This window comes from Uloborus diversus, chromosome 4 (assembly GCF_026930045.1).
Source record: "Uloborus diversus isolate 005 chromosome 4, Udiv.v.3.1, whole genome shotgun sequence".
In the NCBI taxonomy this organism is placed as follows: Eukaryota; Metazoa; Arthropoda; class Arachnida; order Araneae; family Uloboridae; genus Uloborus; species Uloborus diversus.
Window position 1 is genome coordinate 36948331 of NC_072734.1, and position 20529 is coordinate 36968859.

At 32.9% G+C, this 20529-nt stretch overlaps 1 protein-coding gene across 1 annotated transcript; it reads left to right on the forward strand.

Moving 5' to 3' along the window:
• The first annotated feature begins 566 nt into the window (after nt 1-566).
• LOC129220043 (synaptonemal complex protein 3-like) lies at nt 567-16686 on the forward strand. The gene is made up of 4 exons (XM_054854375.1): nt 567-641; nt 12815-12976; nt 14223-14321; nt 16531-16686. The coding sequence occupies exons 1-4, from the start codon at nt 567-569 to the stop codon at nt 16684-16686; spliced, it is 492 nt and encodes a 163-aa protein (XP_054710350.1).
• The last annotated feature ends 3843 nt before the right edge of the window (nt 16687-20529 follow it).

Below are 20529 nucleotides of genomic sequence, written 5' to 3' on the forward strand. Positions count from 1 at the left end.
TGCTATCCAGGTGACGAAAAAAAATAACTGCCTCTTAATCGTTTGAGAAATAAAAAAAGCAATTAAGAAATAACAACCGAAAATAAAGAAGAAAAAATCGTTCGAAAATTTACAATTTCAGTCATTGAATGCGAATGTATTTAAAAACTAGGGAAAAAAAAATCGCCATTCAATTGATCGTCTGAATTTTCAGTCGTAGAACTTTATTCATTTAAACGTTTTTTCCTTTTTATCGTTTGGCAACAACATATTGATTAGTTAGAATATTTGTGTAAGCTTAGCTGCTTAGCATTAGATATTTGCATGGGGAAATTCTTCCTTAGAATATTTTAAAGTTGCTTCATTTCCATTGGTATATTTTTTTGTGAATATGCCTAAAGTAAAGCTTGAAAGTATTTGCAAACCGAATAAAAGAGCAAAGAAATCTATGTTTCGTGCAAAATAATGCCGGAAACAGCGATTCTGCTGTCTCAGAAGACGAAAATGCTGATGTTACGGAATCGCCAAATATTTCGGAAAACGATAAAATTATTGACGCGTGTGAAATAAGTGGACAAGTATCGAAAATGCTTGAAAAATTTGGCAATGAAGTCAATAAAACAATGCAAGTCAAGAAGAAAAAAATGGAGCAATTTACTCAGGTAAATGCATTTTAGAAATTTCAACTACATTTTGTTATGTCTTCGTTAGAATTGAAATTATTGTTTTTAATCAACTAGTGTTACATTTCATTCATGTATTTGATTTTTCAAAACCATGATCATAACAGTAAATCGTTCAAAGGTTTTATAAACAATGCTACTACTACGTAAAATCTTATTGATTTGAGAAACAAATTTTACATTCTATGGAATGTCTCGGAATGATAGATTTATATTAATAGTTTCTTCTTAAAACATTTTCACGGTTTTAACGAACCGTAAATAATTTGTTTCGCTGATGTAACTTGCGAGAAGCTTTTTATGAGTTTTATTTTCTTTACTTACTGTTTTCTCAGACAACGTTGATTTAAAAATGGCGTATCATGTTTATTTTCTTTTTTTTTTGCTTTCGATTTATTTTGCGTGTGTTGTGTGCTAAGTTTTTTGGTGTCCTACGCATATTTATTTGTATAATTGTCTTATTCGGAATACCACTGATTTATTAGGATTTTGTAGGGTGGTAACCATAGATGTTTTCAACGCACCTACAAGCGTATTTCACGGTTTGAAAATTTGAAATAAGCCAATAAATGTTTTCAACCGTATTAGTTTTTCACGCTTTGTATTTTAAATTAAAAAAAAAAAAAAATGCGACGTGGAAAATGGGAGAAAAAAAACAATTGGAATTTTAAAACATTACATTTGATTTTTTTTATTTTATTTCATAAAACTGAAAAATTGTACACACCTCTTTTTGTTTTTTCTACCATCTTCCATTTCATACTGAGAAAGTTACGTCCTTTGAAGTTGATCAATATTGTGATCTTAATTATTTTCGTACATTTCACTTTCCCAAAATGAAATTTAATTCCCTCAATAGTTGTCAAGGAGTATTTTCAAGACTTGAAAAAATTCGTAGGAATATATTTAGTGGCAGTTTTCAGCATGATAGCCACCTAAAATGGTAGTTTTTTTCCGCCCCTGACATACAGGATGAGATATAACTATATTTATCAATAGCAAGATTGGTAGAAGTCAACACGCTCAAGCCCTTTATTTTGTCGGGTATTGACAATTCTAGTACAGTAGTTTACGTACATAAAAAGGCGAATATGCCCCCCCCCCCCTAAAAAGTCAACTCTGGCTGAGAAAGTGATCAATATGATTCAATCAAACTGCGAACGCGTTAAATTTTTATTGAGCAATCACGATTGCTTATTGTTTTTATTTGACCGTTCTTGACGTTGTGGTTCCTTTTTCAGCTTGAATCAGCGGCTCTGCAGCACCACCGCCCACCGGCCTCTGCAGGCGGCGCGGCGGCTGTCCCCCGGTCGTGAGCTATCCGCTTTTCATGGTTGGAGGCGTCCATGTCCGGTACACACACGCCTACGTGCATACACACAGGTCTATGCACACACACAACCCTACACATGTATGCATGCGAGCCTACGCGCACACAACTATACACACGTAACCACCCAGGAGGAAGGGCAAGCTTGGGGGACAGGAGCCGTTTCTAGAAACAATAACTCCAATGAATAGGGTACTGTCGCAACTCGTGATTGCGAAATACATAATTTGAATTCAAAATGTCAGAATTCAAATTATTATTATTTTTTTTTTAAATGCTACTTGCAGAGATGTTATTTACGCACCTGGAATAGTTAATCACGCCTCGAAAATCAAAATTTAGTGGAACGTATTCACACGCTTTGCATCTAAAATGAAAATTTTACCTAGTCAGAAAAAACAATTGGAACATTGAACTCTCAATTAAATGTTTGTGTTTTTTTTCACATTCAAATTATCAAACCCTCCAATAATAATAATTATAATAATACACCCAAATCTGTTTTTGTGTGGTCTTTTTTTTTTCCCCTTTTGCGCGATCTATGAAAATTTCACACAAATTGAACTCAATTGACTAACCTGCCTTTAAAACGAGTGCGTAATAGTGTAATTTTGAGCGATTTTTTTTTAATGAGGTCCCTATCTACCGCACCAAAACAGGTTTGAGTGGAAACATCTTTTCTCTCCCTGCCATCTTCCATTTGATCCTTGAAAGTTATTATTATTTATTTATTTATTTTTACTTATTTTTTTATCATTTTTTTTTTTAAAAAGTTGATCATTATTACGGTCTTGACTGTTTTCGTATGTTTCACTCCTCAAATAAATAAATAAATAAACCGTTATTATTCTTATGCCTTAGGGGGGGGGGGAAATGCAATATTTCTGTTTACTTCTGCACTTCACATTATTAGCTGTTCAAACAGTTGCTTGACGAACAGTAATGCGGTCCCGCCGATTTTTCAAAACTCTCGGTGACATAAAATATTGCTCGAAAAAAAAAAAAAAAAAAAACTTGCTAGAAAAAGAGCTGGGGGAAAAAATGATATAATCCGTAATTCTCACAAAAAAAGGGGGGGGGGATTTTACCCGTGGTGTGAAATTTTATTCAGATTCATGGAGTTTGCTAAAGACTTCTACACACAATTTTCATACCAAGGAGCTGTGGTATAGGGCGTTCTGTACCGGATGATTCCTTTTTTTTTCGGGAGGGAGGGGGGACATTTTGTCGTGTACAGTTTGAACTTTATAATTTTTCTTATGCTAAGTATTTATTCTCAGAGTAATAAATGATATAAGCAAAATAAGTCTTATAACAAAATATTGGAAGGCCTTCATTAGCGAATATAAAAAGGAACTGATGTGATATACCCCACCCTTGGCGACTTTTTCCTATTGGCGCCAAGAAAGCGTCGCCAAGAAAACGATGTATGATGACATATGTCATACATCGTTCTTAGCGATGCTTTTTTAGCGCCAACAGGAAAAAAACAGATAAAAAAACATGATCAAAGCACTTCAGAACACAATATATATAGGGTCATTCCATATCAATTCAACCAAAAAAATTACATTTTGACACCCACCGACACGGATTTTGATAAAACTTGGTGAGTTTAGTCCTTTAATGTAGAAAAGTATCTACATCAATTTTTTCTTCTTAATTTGGTTTAGTTTTCATTTTACAGCCAGTCGAAATTTTGAACGTTTAGTATTTTCCAAACTATGACAATTCTGCTCGTTGATTGGAAATAATTTATATTTCATTTATTTTTTAGTCAATTTTTATGAAAATTTACAGTAATAATCATGAAAGTATGAGAATTTCAGAAAAAAATATAAAGAAATTCTAAGTAATATTTTAAAAGTAGAAAAAAATTATTTTCTTAATTTTTTTTTCTAAAAGTATCAAATACGTTAAAGTCAATATCAACCAAAGGGAATATGATAATCAAAAAAATTCTTTTTTCCTGATGATCTTAGATGTGTGTTCTGCCATAAAAAAAAATAAAATTAATGGCTTTTTCAGTTCTTTTTATTTTTAACTTAAAAATATATCTGCTTCATTGTTTTTTTTTTTTAATTTTATTTATTTATTTATTTATTTTCCCACACTATTATCAAAAAAATGAATGTATATAAAAATATAAATATCTCAATAATTTGCACATGAAATACTCTTAATTTTTATTTTAATCACAGAAATGCTATCTTTTTACAATTTTCATTACATAGTACACTAGTGCAGCCAGAAATACCTTCTGGAGGGGGTTTTTGGACCAAAAATCTCTACTGGAAGGGTTTTTTGGATCAGTAATATCTTCTGGAGGGGTTTTTTGATCAACAATACCTTCTGAAGGGGATTTCTTGACCAAAAATATCTTCTAAAAGGGAATTTTTCATCAAAACAGTCCTTTCATATGCATAAACTATTCTATTAGAATACGCATGTATGTTAAAACCAATGCCTTTGGGGGGGGGGGGGGCGTTCCCACTGCCATTAAGTTAAGAACTTAATGGCAGTGGGGGCGTTCCCCCTCTCGCTGAGCCACTGACATAGTAGTCTATTCAAAAGTGTTCCCTTCTTATCTTTCTTCCAGCCTGTGAAATGTTCTCCTACTGCAAACGTGAAACAGAAATCCTTCTTCATCTACACGTTTCCCAACCAGTGTTTTGCGAACCCCTAGGGGTTCGTGAGGGCTGAGAGGTAGAAAAAAGGTTGTCAAAAATACTATTGTAATGGCGGAAGTTTATAATTCATGTGCTGTTTACTCATCATTTATTCATTTGTCTCTTGCAAGGCGTGGGGTTCCATAGCGTGCTGAAGAAGTTACACTTATGGATACAGGGTATATGAAGCTGAAAACATATAAATACTTTCGTTTTCTCAGTAGCTTTTGATCGGAAAATTTGATTAACACAATCGAAACAGTACATAGAGCATATGCGAACGCCTGCTTCACTACTAAAGTGGGAGAAGGAGTTGCCTTGTTTCTTAACAACAATTTCCTATGAGCTTTTAATGATGAAAAAGAGAAGGAATGATTGGCAACCCAAAAATACATCAGGGATGGGAAAAAATATTTTTACTCAAGAAAAGTTTTCTGGGTGAAACTTGCTACAGTGTGAATTACACAGTTAAAAAAAAAAAAAAAAAAAAACAAAGGAATAAACTATGCAACTTGCTTTGTGGTGTGTGTAAAAAAGGATTCATGAAATTTGTTCAGATGGAGTTTCTCTTAACAAGTGAGCATACAAATATGTTTTTCGATAAAAAAAAAATACCCTTTTTTTAAATATCCCTTTTTATAAATTATTAAAGCAGTTCTATTGTTTTTCAAAAATGAAAGAAAATTCTTAAGCACTCACACTCGAAATTGCAGTCAAATGAAATTTATGCGCCGTATATTCCTACCAAACAGCTAGACTCATAATCCTGTACAAGAAGTTATAAATTTAAAGACTGTTCTGGTTTTATTGCAAGAAAAAGGATCATATTGTTAAACTGAGAGTTTCTAAAGGGTATTTTCTAAAACTATTCCTTAATTGTCATCTGATTCAATGTTACAAATAAATATACTGTTGAGTCAGAAAAAATCTTTTTTTAATTTGATATCCCCTTTTGATAAATGTTTCAAGGATCAAAAGGATTTTCCCACACACAGAGAAGCAAATTAAATGCTGAACATAAAGTAAGACTGAAACTCAGATATTTGAGTCAAACTTTGAGATACTTTAATTTCGCAACTATTGCAGTAAGTAGCATTTAGATGCTATGTGTGCTTAGAGCTGCTTATGTTTACCTGTTTTAGTAAGAAAAATGGAAGATAAGTGTAGTGTAGGAGAGTTGACATAAACTCATTGTCACAAATTTAGTCATGGAGCACACAAGTTACAGAAAATGTTAATGATTTGGCTGAAGATGAACAAATTTTCCTAAAGTTACGAACTGAATCGGAACGAGAATTCAAACTACTTGTCTGCATCACAAAATATTTCTGAAAAAAGTTTGAATTTCTGCAAAAGGTAATAAAATATTAATCATCATACTACCGAAAGAAGTTGGAAAAACATTTAAGTTGAATCAATATTTCAGAGAAAAATAAATAAAAAATTATCTTGTAAATTATAAGAATAAGAGGCTAATTTGATAGATGCTAAATGTTTAATAAAATAATACATTAAAAATTGAGTTTATAGGCTCTTTATTCTAGCAAATAATACAGCTATGTAGACAAATTGGGTAATGAAAATTTTCGAAAATATTTTGTTTTAAATATATACATACATAAAAAGAAATGGAATAGCCATTAATTTTATTTTTTTAAAGGCAGAACACACTTTTAAGGTTCTTCCAAAAGCATTGGTTTCATCATATATGCATATTCTAATACAGTAGTTTCTGAATATGAAAGGACTGTTTTGATAAAAAAAATCCCCTTTCAGAAGATATTTTTGATCAAGAAATCCCCTTCAGAAAGTATTGTTAATCAAAAAACCCCTTTCAGAAGGTATTTTTGATCCAAAAACCCCTTCCAGTAGGTATTTTTGGTCCGAAAACCCCCTCCAGAAGGTATTTCTGGCTACACTAGTGTACTATGTAAATGAAATTTGTAAAAAAAATAGCATTTTTTGCGATTAAAATAAAAATTAAGAGTATTTCATGTGAAAATTACTGAGATATTTATATTTTAAATACATTCACTTTTTGATAATAGTGTGGGAAAATAAATTAATAAAAACAAAATTAAAAAAGAAAAGAAAAACTATGAAGCAGATATGTTTTTAAGCTAAAAATATAAAGAACTTAAAAAGCCATTAATTTTATTTTTTATAATGGCAGAACACACATCTAAGATCATCAGGAAAAAAGAATTTTTTTGATTATCATATTCCCTTTGGTTGGTATTGACTTTAACGTATTTCATACTTTTAGAAAAAAAAAATTATGAAAATAATTTTTTTCTACTTTTAAAATATTACTTAGAATTTTTTTATATTTTTTCTGAAATCCCCATACTTTCATTAATATTACTGTAAATTTTCATAAAAATTGGCTGAAAAACAAATGAAATACAAATTATTTTCAATCAACGAGCAGAATAGTCATAGTTTGGAAAATACGAAAAATTCAAATTTTTGACTGGCTGTAAAATGAAAACTAAAGCAGATTGAGAAGAAAAAATTGATGTGGATATTTTTCTACATTAAAGGACTAAACTCACCAAGTTTCATCAAAATCCGAGTCGGTGGATGTCATGGCTTGGTTGAATTGACGTGGAATGACCCAAAAACAACATAAAAGCACAACAAAAAACATCATAAATATATGCTTCAAAAATGTACAGGGCCGGGGTTTTTTGTAAACATATTAAAATACAATGAAATAAATTATTGTATTAATTACAAGTCGAAATTAATGCATTAATTTTTTTTCATTTCTCCGGGATACGAGCCCTCGGCGAGCCGAGGTCTCATTACGAAAGTACTATGAGACCTCTGGCTCGCCAGGACCTCGCTCCGCTCGGTCCGTTATCCCTCCGACTGTTAATATACATTACAGTCGGATTATGGTCACAGTTATGTATATTTTCATGGAGACACCCAAGGGTGGCTCCTTCCGTTCAGTGTACAATAATGACACAGCTTTAAGTGTGAAATATGCACCATTACTGTGCAGATTTATTAATAAAATTCAGCATTTTTAAGAGTACAACTGAAAGAACTTTCAATTGTTAACATAAAATTCAGTACCTAAAGGAGGCACGTTAATAGAATGTCTAAATAATTCGTGGCATCGATAAGAATTAACTTTTAGAACAAAATAACCGTACTATTTCTGTAAAATTAATTTACATACAGTAAAAAATAAAGTTAAAAACTACAAGAACCCCTCAAGGATTTGTAAAAACAAAGAATTTTGGAAGTGAGAGGTTTTTTTTGAATTCTAAAGTAAAGAACTTACCTTTTTATGTGGTATAAATATTCACACTCAGTCTAAAACAATACATCATATGACAATGGCACGTTACAGATACACACCACGTTGGAGTTAACTTTTAATTAACCTTCAAGTTTGAAGAAACTGGCATTTTCTAATGTTTTTACTTCAAAACACAACTACTGAATTTAAACTAACACAAAATAAGCATTCCTGTAAGGTATATTGAACGAAACAACACCACGTATCTCTCCTGCGTGAAACCCAAACAACCCAAGTAAACAAGTTTGAACAGATCTGTAAGATTGCCTTCGGGTTGCTAAACACAGGTTAGTTTGGCCAGGGATGCAATGCATAAAAAATTATCGCCTCATTGGCGAGAAAAATATTTTAATTTTGTGCAAAAAAATCGAATGTCGCCAAATGGGGGGGTATATCACATCTGTACCATAAAATACTTTATTTTACCCGTAGTAAATGGTCGTGTTTTATAAGCCAACTAGTGGAACCCGCACGGCTTTGCCCGTAATAGAAAAAATTAAAAGGTCTTTCGGTTCGCCTGTATATTTACAAATGTATGGTGAATTTTCTCGCCAATTGGCTTGTGCCCAGGTTACGGTTCCACGTTATGATAATTTCGTATCTCGCCAATTGGCTTGTGCCCATGTTACGGTTCCACGTTTATTTATCATAGTTTTTTTTCTTAAAATTGGAATAGAAAAAGAACCGCATCAAATTTTCGAAATATCGCTTTGAGGTGCACACCCCCATGCTACAAACTAACTTTGTGCACTTTATTATTAGTAAAGATAAAGAAGATAAAGATAAAGATTCTTTCTCATTTTATTAAATTTCTGTGAAAAATGGGCTTAAAATTGGAATAGAAGAACAAAATCGAATTTTCGAAAAATCGCTTCGAGGTGCACACCCCCATGCTACACACTAACTTTGTGCCAAATTTCATGAAAATCGGGCCGAACGGTCTAGGCGCTATGCGCGTCACAGACATCCTACAGACATTCAGACATCCTCCGGACAGAGAGACTTTCAGCTTTATTATTAGTAAAGATTTCAGATTAGCCATGCTTTTTGTATATTTGCTTTGCATTCCTAGTTATAATTGAATTTTTTTTAATGCTTTGATTTTTATTTTATTTATTTTTTAAGGCTTTTTTTTTCTTTCTTTTAAGAAGTGTGTAAATTATGTTTATTGTACATTCTCCCAGTGTTTTTAAAACAAATTGATTTGAAATATAAAACTATTCTGAAAAAAAAATACATTACTCTAAACGGAACTGAAAAAATGTTTATTGTCATTCGGTTTAAGAACGTACATTATTTATAATTATAATTGAATTGCAAATATCATTGTTTTCATTGAATTTATGTGAGTAAGAATATTAAGCCAACCGATACCCTAGCAATACTATACCCTAGTTTGTTGAACCAATTAGTCAAATTGTTCCAAAAATGTATGTTTTTTTTTGGGGGGGGGGGGGAGGTCATATTGATCTCAGGTGGCTTCCCATCAAGGCGATCCTGAAAGAGGGGGGGGGGTGCTAAACCCCCATAGGTACGCTACTGTACGGGAGGACTTTTAAGGAGCAAAACCCGCTTAAAACAAACAATATTTTGGGATTCATAAAATTTCTATTGAACTTGTAGCTCAGTTAATCCTTTCTTGAAAAAATTCCTGTAACTTTCCAAAGTCAACAAAGTTAGTGATGAGTCAAAGTCTGAGAGCAAGTGATTACTGCTCTTTTCTTTAATATGTGGAGTTGAGAAGCATTTGAAAATTGTCAACGAGTTGCTGCCAACTTGGTCACTTCCGAAGTTTTTTAGATCTAATTCAAATTAAAACATATGAAAACGATCATGAAAGATACAACGATAATGAAAATTGTGAAGAACTTCAAGCTGAACCACGCTCAACATAGTCAATGGATTTTGCGTGCAGAAAAGCTTCAAACTATTCGGATGACCAGGGTGCAAATGAATTTTCAGGTCGTGATCATTTCCCGAAACACCGTAAAGCAAGAAAGAGACAATAAGACCACTTCAAAGCATATTAGCTTACTTTAGCACTGTATAGAAATAAAACTTACACGAAGCAAATGTGTTTGAATTTTTGCGATTTTTCCACATAGCCGTTTTCACGAGCACATAGTTATATAAGGAGCAAGCGTTCGTTTACAAGCGAGTTTGACTGTACACTTCATTTGTTTATTACTATTTTAGATTTTTTCGCAGTATTTAGAATTGGCAGGCGTGTTTACAAATGTTTTGTAGAGATGCGAGAAGAACATTTTTACTTTTTTGCCTAAGGCGGAAAAAGGGGTACAATATAGCCAATGCCAGTGCACTAAATTTAATAAAGACCTTAAAAAACACTTGATTTAAGCCTGCAGCCGATACTGTAATATTAGTCAGAATAGATGTGACAGAAATCCATTCTAATATTTTTCGTGTGTGTTGGTAAACAAAAGAAAACAAACTAGTAAGCATTTTTTTAATTTGTTTTCTCATTTTTTCCTTTTCCTGTAAATGTTGCTTAGCAGTTTCATTTTTTTACTTTCTTCTATATCCAATATATAGAAGAAAGTATTGGATTCGTGCAAATTGTCTGTGTTTGTGTGTCTGTGTGTCATACCAGTTTTTTTGTGGCCGCTCTACAGCAAAAACTACCCCATGAAATCGAAAGAAATTCGGTACACATATGTGCCCCTGTGTAAACTTGTGCCCATTGGGTTTTGGCGCGAATTCCTCCAAGGGGGGTGGAGCAATGGGACGTTTTTTGAGTTTTGCGTGCCTGCTATTCCTCATGAAGTAACTAGTGGAATCAAACAAAATTTGGTCCATAAGTTACCCTTAACAGGTACAGGTGCTGATTCAATTTTGGTGTCAATAGCTCAAACGGAGTTGGAGTTATAAAACGTTTTTTGTCGTCAATTGTGACTGCTATATCTCAAGAAATAATGAACGTAATCAAACAAAAATTTATCGACAAGTAGCCCTTAGAGGGTATAAGAAATTATTTTATTTTGGGGTCAGCAAATAAAAAGGGGGTGGCGCAATCGAACGTTCTTTTTTTTTTTTTTCATTGCGAGTGCCATATCTCCAGAAGTAATGCTATGTTCTTGGATGAAATTTGGAATAAATATGAATCCATATGTAAACAGGCGTTGGTTCAATTTTCGCGCCAATCACATCATGGGGGGGGGGGGCTGATTTTTTTTTTTTTTTGTGTGAATAAAAATAGCTTTACAATTGCAACAATAAGAAAAATAAATCGTTATGGACTGTCGTTTGTGTACATCTCGTGATTTTAATTGCATGGAAATGATCGAAAATATTATCTCAATGATTTAAAATTTTTAACTGTTGCCATCTTGTGTTTGTTAACAAATAAAGGTTTGTAATTATTTTTAGCAAGGCTTATAAAATAATTTTCAATTTTCATTCTTTGCTTTGGAGATAAATCAGGAATTGGGATGGTCGTCAAATTTTGGCATGTGTAATTTTGTTTTTGTTGGGAATATTGCTTCCTCGTGAAGCATGGAGAGGGGGGGTGGTCAGAATTATAAGAAAGATATAGAAAAAAGTTTTGTGATGGTCACATCATACTAGTTTATTCTTTATTTTCTTATTTTCCATATAATCCGGTTTTTAATTAATAATTTCAAAATTATTAGAATTACAAGCGAGAAAGCTTGATGTTACTTAAGAAGTTCTCTACATTTATGAAGTTGACGATGCTATTTTTGGGGAAATATTGAAGCTGTGTATTTTAAATTTTTGGAGTTGTACTAAGTTGTTGAGCAACGGCTTAAAAACTGTAAATAGAGATTAACAGATTAATCATTATTCTTTAAATTATTTTTTTGTCGAGGTTTTCTGAAGAGTTGTTTTAATTGCATTCTAAAATCTTTTATTTCGGTCCTCTAAACGTTTCTAAAGATGACCTACAACTGCGTTTCTAAGATTTCAACTTCGAAAATTTTCCGGAGTGGGCCTGGGCCCGGGTTACTAATTTTGGCCCAATAAAAGTAATTTCACTTTCTGTGGTAGAAAAATCGCAATGGTAGGGAAATGACATCGTGAATGTTTGGTGAGCACTTGACGACAACTTAGAAAAATCTCGAAAATGTTGATGCCTATAAAATGGTGCGTCAAATTCAGTACGAAGCGTGTATGAGTACATTCAAACACAATTTGGTTTTCTTTTGCATTATTCTCGCAAAAAAAAAAAAAAAAAAAAAATGCAGTTGTTGACGAAATAGAGCCTAATCAACTGGTAGCTCTGGGTGTCAAACATTCAAATCTGCCTTAATTTTTGTAGAGGTCTTGAAAAACAATACAACTGAACGCCCAACAGCAGGTATCTAAATATGCAAGTGAACCTAAAAACTTTTTCATTTTCTACCACGGGCAAGGTCGTTCGGATATCGCTAGTAGTAAATAAATGACTGGCAACAAGCCAAATTTCAAGGTCAAGTGCAAAATTTTTGCAAATTTCAGTAGTTCATAACTCTCAAAGGGGACCAAAGCACAAATTGAAATAAGACACACTTTATTCGCTAGTCACTGGAATCAACCTAATCAGAAGAAGTAAATGTAATTGTGCAGTTTTATCCCCTTATAATTTACAGCTCCTGAAAATCAGAAAATTTGTTTGACCCCTGTAAAACAAAAAATTATCGTTTTATTTTCAAAAAACTTCAAACTAAAAAAAGTCAAGAAATGCATGTTAAATCGCAAACGTGCGATATCTTCGAAATTCGCTTAGTAAAATTGAATATTCTAATCTTTAAGCATTCCGGATTGTTCTGAATTCAAAAACTCGAAACATTGAAAAAAAATTACAAAATGTCTTTCTTTCCAGGAAACTATGCGAATGACTGTAAATAAAATTTTCGAAGTCAGTAAAAAACAGTACTTAGAAAGAGAAAAAGTTATCGAGCAATTTCGGAATCAATTTTTCTCAATGATACATGAAGCTGAAACAGAGGTAGCAAAAGCAAAGGAGGCAGAAGCAAAATTCCAGGTACGTATATTAAAATATTTATTGACATAAATATATTTTGTCAGATTTACTTATAGTGTTTTGGATAATCCAGTGACAAAAACAAATTTTTCAGTCTATGTTTTGGTCAGTCGTGGGGAAGGAGCGGTTTGAGGTGGTGTTACACTAGAAATGACATTCAATTTCAAGATGTACCGAAACTGAAGTCTTATTTCTAATCCAGCATTTACTTGCTTTAATGAATGTTGGTGTTAGTCAGTATTTGTATCTATCGTTAGGTTGATATTTTCTTAGAATGCTCATAAAATTAAACAGTAACTGGACCTCACATTTTAAGGGAGGGGGGGGGGAGGCTCAGAGATCTTAAGTAAGCGAATGAAATCTCAGAGTTACGATGCATTAGAACATCAAAAGTGTTTGCGAAAGATTCTTTTCTGTCGACTTAAAAGTGATCTCTGAGTTTCTAACTATTTTAGCTACAGTATCCACTATTTATTTCTAGGCTTTTGTACGACATAATTGGTGTAATTAGAGCTAGTTAGGTCTGCATTTCACTTCATTTTTAAAAAATTTTATTAATGCTACGTCAAAATCACTTACAATTATTTTATTCTCCCGAAAATATACAAGAAATTACTGTATTCGTAAAAATTTTTTATTTTCTAATTTTGGTGGACTTAAACATTTTAAGAAGTGCTATTTTTCATTTTGAGAGCTTTTCAAGACTGTGTGCCTGTATGTGGCTCAACACTTTTCGTGGGAGCTGCAACATAACAATATTTAATTTAAAATCATATACTACTGCTTCACTCGTAAAATATGACTAGATCGCATACCTTTGATATAGAATTATTGCCAAGCAAAATTTAGCTGTAAATTTGTTTCTGCCAGGGTCTTTTATAAGCGAGTAAAACACAGTTCGAAAGTATGAAGCTTTTTATGCAGTGGATTTATACTCGAAACAAAATCATTTATGTGTGAATGGCAGATTTCAAATAACAGTAAGAGCTGTAATATATTGATAAATTAGCTTTAATTTCATCTCCACCCATTTACACTGTATTATTTAAAGTAAATTTATGTTTTCTCATGCAGTTTAAAAAATATACTGAAATTAAAATAACATTAATGAGGGCAAAATTCTTCATGTATATGTAAATGTTTCTTTTTTCAAACACGATTCTTACTCGGTAAGTAGACAAGTTGCCCGTAACTTAAAAAGCCACTTGGTACTGCACTAATCCTGAAAATGATGTATATGTTTTAGAAATTTATGACACAAAATCAGAAGCAACAGCAGCAGTTTAGAAGCTCACAGGTTCTGCGCCTGCAATCGCTGAAAAACATGAGTGAAGAGTTTTCCAAAGTAAGTTGGTTATCCCCTTTTCTAATATTAACTGAATTTTAACGATTTGTCCTTCCCAATTAAGCTGAATGGGGTTGTTTCCTTCAGTCAAAAATAGTACTTTTAGTCACTGAAATTGATAGAATAAGCAAAAAAATAAATAAAAAAATAAAAAAAACATGGACCCAGAAAATTCTTTCATTTTCCCAACAGTTATTTTTTAATTATTTTTTTTTGAAATGTCCGATTTTTCAAACAAGGCGTGGTCTAGATGACGTCACTAATGATGCTTTTTGGCGCATCTTTGTACCGCGTTTCCACGTTATGATATTCAAGAAGCGAATTGCGCTCTACGCTTGCTATCAACCATAGCGTTGCCAATACACGTGAGTAAAGATGCGATTTAAATATTTTGCTAGGTTAATGGCAACACAGAATGGCATTTCATCACTTGTGATGGTCATCGGCAAGAAATGTAAACAATGAAAGATCACCGATTTAAGTAATTTTTTTTAAATATTAAACTTAAACAAATTATTTAAAAAATGGTTAGAGCCTATGTTTTTAAGCATGTTCTTTCAGAAAAAATACTTTTAAAATATTGGAAATGACCCCATTGTTTTCAGTGTTAATTGAAAATATTCATTCACAAAAAGTGTTACAAATTTTCAATACATGAATTACTTTTCATGTCAGTAGTGTATAATAATTGAGTTTGGCGTTATTACTATGAAAGTAAAATCACTTTTCCCAAAAGTTATTATTCAACTGTCTTGAATCATCTTTCCAGTGGCGGCGATTCGGGAAGAGGGGGGGAGGGGCAACCGCCCCACCCCTCCCCCTTACTTTTTATGGTTTATTTATTTATTTTATTTTCCAATTTATAAACCAAAACTAGAAATTATAAAAAAAGCAGATGTGTCAAAACTTTCAGATCATAATTATTTGTTTTTCTTTGTATATCTGTTTACGAAACATTTATTTAGCACAAGCAGTAACTTTTAATTCTTTGTTTAGATATTAGTAAATTTTGCTACTCCTCTGTGATGACTTCACGGAGCCGCTGCGCACAATTTAAGAATTATATCAATCTACAGAGGATCCAAAATTCACGGAACCTTTTTTTTTCATACATTTTCTTTTACAAAACAACTATTAATTTTAAATACTACTTTTTTTGTCTGGATGATGACAGCACTATGATGACAAGCCATTTTTATTTTCCATGCGCACGGACACTTTCAGGAGTTTGTCATCCTGCAGGTTACGTTAGCAATCAGAACACAAGACTATACGATCCGCCGAAAATCCACATGTGTATCTTGAAAATAATTTACAACCCGTAAAAACTCCTGATCTTAGCTGAAAGGGAAAAAATTCTTGACCAAATTACAAACTAAAAGTTCCAGAAAGTATCAGAGCGTATGGAAAATAAAAATAAAAATAGTGCGTCATTTTGAACAATATAATGTTACTAATCATCCAAATAAGTTGTATTTTAAAATTAATTACTGTAGGTTTTAAGTATTTTTTAATAGCTTGCATGACTTTTGAATGAATCTGTATCGATTCTATTCGCAACGATTCATTTGCTTTCACAGTCCGAAATATCATTCTATTTTCGAAAAGGAAAAAAATGGATATATTTGTAAACGCATTTTTTTTTTTTTTTTTGTCATATTTTATCACGCGTGGAAAAAATATGTAAACCTGTAATAGAATTATTAAAAAATTTAATTTTTACCAAAAAAGGTTTGAATCATTTATTTACCGATTGACTTTATTTACAGTTGAGGATCGGAAACTCGACGATAACCCGGCTAAGTCCCGAAAATTCGGTCTTACCTCTGGCGGGACAAAAAGAAAAAAGCCACGTGAAAAATATGTTACCACGTATTTCTGCTTAACTTGGCATTTTCACAAATAGTGTTATTTTTGGTCCACATTTTGGGGTCGAAATTTCGAGACTCTACTGTGCTTAAAAAAACTACTAATATCAGGATAAACAAGATGCCTCGTTGAATGACTATGCTCCATTCTATCACTTAATTAAAGTCTACACCTACCCACAGTCTTCATTTCTCTTTCTTAAGGATAATGACAACATGTTTGAATTCTTAATTTGTCAGGTAATGATAACCATGATCTAAGGTCGTGCAATGGATAGTCTCTCATCAATGCAATTTATTCGTTAGCATTTTTAAATTAATGAATTTTTTCCTGCATACAGGGTATGAATGCTTTGGAAGAAAATCATATACAAAGTTTTGCTTCAGTTCACGATGAACTTCGTAAAGATATGGCTCTTATGCTGAAAAAGATGATGGGGGAAACTCAACAACAAGAGATGTCAAACATCCGAAACCAACTGAAGCATATTCTCTAATTTGTTTCCCTATTATTTATTTTTTATTAGTTTCTTGAAGAAAATTTATTTCGTTTGCTGATACTTAACCGTTATTAATGGAGAAAAAAATACATTTAAAACTGTTAAAGCATTTTTTTTCTTAGTTACATAATCATTACGTTAAATTAACTATATTGTGTAGTTAGAAACTAAATTTACGGTTTATCGATTGCATAAAACTGAATACGCAATCTTTATGTACCTTATACTTTGCTTTTCGAGACAGTTTTTTTTTTTCAGGTATAATGTTGTGTTCACTACAACTTTCGTTCCTATGAGACAAATGCTTAATAATATATATATTATGTAAGGGATATTTATGCAAGCTCTCCTGTTTTACGTAATTATAAATGCCTCAATAAAAACTTTTAAAATTTAAATCTGGCCTTAAATGGATGTATTCTTTACTCAGTTGAAATAATAAACAGAGTAACCAAATATACATACACATATTATGTACAAGTAGGTTGGACAATATTCGTGTGTTAAGTACCCCATGCGACTACAAAATTCCTTAGCGGTTAGTAAGTTTTTTCAGAAAAAGAATCTTTTAGAAGTCATGTTATAGTGAATTTGCCCCACAAACTTTAATAAATAATTTGTCTTGTATCAACTCTGTGTATACACATAGACCGCGGTAAAAACTGAAAAAGCTAGACAAAATTCGCCTTATTTCTCAGAGTTTGTAGGAACATTCAGTATGACATGGCTTCTGAAAAATTCTTGTTCTGAAAAAACTAGTCACCAAGATACTTAAGATATTTTTAGTCTCCCAGGCTTTGTCGGCTACTTGTGTGTTGATATACGTCAGGAGTTAATAAGTGCCGGAACGCCTCGAATTCAGCCCTGACATCTGAGCTCAGTTCAGATTCAGGGTTGCAATCAGATAAAACCACTGATGCATTCGTTAGTTTTCGAGTTTCAGAACATTTGACTTTGTATTGTAGTAGACTGCAATAATATGAGTCACCTCCATAAGCATAGTACTCTACATAGCAATATTATGAAAAATATAAATTCAATTTCAATGTGAACACTAAAATACGAAATAGAAATGATTTTTCCATTCTAGAGAAACTCTGAATACAGGGTCCGAAGTACAAAACTGTATTTCCAAAAAAAAAATTCATTCAAATTTTGGCTTCAATTTCCTTTTACTAACCACTGAATGAATATGGAGTCCTTTTCGCCGCCTGTCCGCAGGTGCATATATATCTACGAATGTATGGATAGCCCTTATATCCATTTTGACGATCCTTGAGATAATTATTACTAGTTTCTCGTGAGGTAAGTATCTTGCATTATTCAAAAATAGTATTATGTCGAAGGTTTATATCATGTGTATAAGGTCTAACGAGAGTTCAGCTGCCCACTTCCTTTTTCGGTCGCATTCATATGTTCCAAAAGGGGCCTGTTACACGTTTTCGGGGAAAATCGGTATTCATTTTAATTCTGACTGAAGTGATGTCATAAATTCGTGACCACTTGGTGAAAAATCGCCAAGCTTTTGGTCTTCAAATTTCGTCACCGAGTTGGCGAGAAAAATAAAATATCGGATTTTGTGTCAGTTGCCGATATTCAGCTAGATTCCCATACAATCGGCATTTTAACTGTTAGTACAGTGCAATTAGACATAAACCTCAACATTCAAAGTAAAAGTTTTCCGTCAACTCCAAATTGTTGTATACTGTCCAAATATTGTTTGGTAAAAAGTTACACCGTTTTCAGCGTCGGGTTTTGGGGGGAGGGGGGAAGAGGTTGGTAAATTAGTAGTTTTTATCAGTTTTTTGGAAATATTTAAAAAAACTATGGGGTTTAGCGCAAAAAGTGCAATATACAAAATAATCTACACTAAATTACGAACAAAATGGTCCTAAGCATTATTTTGTTAAGTGAACGGTTCCAGAGTTACGACGGTTGTAAAAGTAGAAAATTTTCAGATTTTTTTGGAAAATGAAATTCTAACTACTACGTAAACAGAAATAACTAAACAATTTTATTAAAAAGTAATATTGTATAGTAGTATTCTAGTCTAAAAGAAGCTAAGAGGCATTACATGGGATCCCACTAGGCTTGGCCTACCCTCATCGAGTTTCCTAAAATTGTTACCCATAGATGAAGAGCAAAAGTTGTAAAAACGTGAAAGTAAGAATTTCTACCTCTTTCTAGAAACGTAGAAATACTGGGAACGGGAACCGGTTTACTGCAATTTGCGTGAACTGTGATAAAGCACTTGAAGTTAGACTATTAGCTTTAAAAAAGACTGAGAACAAAAACATTCAGAGATACACTTGAAAAGAAAGTTAGCTGTTCAGTCGTTAGCCTCTATTACCAAGTCTATGACAATTAAAAACACCACTGTATGTGTGAACCCTAATACCAGGGGTGTTTTTGATCCGAAATTTCAGAAAGTTCCGAAAATTTTGGGTTAACAACACATTTTAAAACGGAAATTTTTTTTTTAAAAAATTAAAAAAACTTTTAAAATAATTTTTATCAATGATTTAAATGATTTTTGTATGCATATTTGAAGAGTTTACCGGGTAGGGGGAAGGGTCGAGCTTCCTCATAGTTTCAGAAAATTTCACATTGCCTTCAGAAAAATTTTAATTGAGTCCACTTGCGCCCCTGCCTAATACTCTCTTACATCGGATTGTGTGCACTGCATGAAAATATGAGAGATTGTAAGAAATACTGTCGAACCCCGCTTAAGTGAATAGCCATTTTGCCACGAGAAGATATTGTAATAAGCGGGATATTCCGAAAACCTGGATAAAAATAACACATTATATTGGTTTGGTACATTGAAAATGTATTATATTAAGCGGGATATTCTTTTAACCGATGTTCTAATAAGCGGGCTCAACTGTATTTTAATTTGAATTATGTGCATATCCTCCATCCTTGTTCGACGAATCTGGCTTGATAAGGATGGGGAGCAAATCTTCAATGGTGTCTGTTTTGGTTACAGATTCAAATGAATCATCGGTCACCCCAGATTTAGAAAAAGTGTCCTACATCATTGATGATGATCACCTTCTTCATTGTGTTTTCTGAGGTTTCCCAGCTACTTTCAGACAGATTTGCGAGCAATACATAAATTACGTAATTGCTCATTATAGGCCAGCAACTTGTTTTTGATGAATACGAGCAAGGAACCACAAAAGATGAAGAACAATTACGTAGATCACATTCTACCACTAACATTGAAGTCAAAGTTGAAGACTGAATCGATGTAACTATCAACCAAAGTGAATTTCTAGCTAACACTAAGAACAAAATGGGCCTTATTTCTCTCCTGACAATGTACTTGCAAAGAGGTGGTTGCACAGTTCATCAAGCATCAGGTGATGCTGTCTTATTAATACTTTTAACAGCGATTGATAAAGCTAAGAATGGAGTTGAAGCTTGTGTGATCGGTGATGACGTGGACTTACTATTCTTGTTGAATGTTCACACACCATCAGAAAACAAATTGAAAATGGTGGTACCAAAGAAAGGCAATCATCAGGAGAAGGTATGCACTGTTTCGACATTCAGCGAAGCATTGGAGATATGAAGGGTGTACTCTTTGCAATATACGCCTTCACAGGATGTGACAATGTACCATCTTTCTACAAGAAGGGAAACATTTCACCGTATAGGAAAGTGTAAGCCAACAACGCTCTTCGTACGAAGCTTCTAAGTCTTTAATGATTCCAAAGCTGACCCCACTGCAGTGGCTGACGCAGGGAAGTATTTCTTTCTTGCGATGTTTAGAGCAAATAATACTGAAGATCTATATTGCTTTCGCTAACAGTTACTTGCAGGCTATCGCAAAGC

Bases quoted from the DNA above. Each gene is read 5' to 3' on its own strand.
- LOC129220043 (XM_054854375.1), top strand. From the start codon at position 567: ATGCTTGAAAAATTTGGCAATGAAGTCAATAAAACAATGCAAGTCAAG. The intron at 642-12,814 runs GTAAATGCATTT...CTTTCTTTCCAG, and splicing joins AAATGGAGCAATTTACTCAG to GAAACTATGCGAATGACTGT. The intron at 12,977-14,222 runs GTACGTATATTA...TATATGTTTTAG, and splicing joins AGGCAGAAGCAAAATTCCAG to AAATTTATGACACAAAATCA.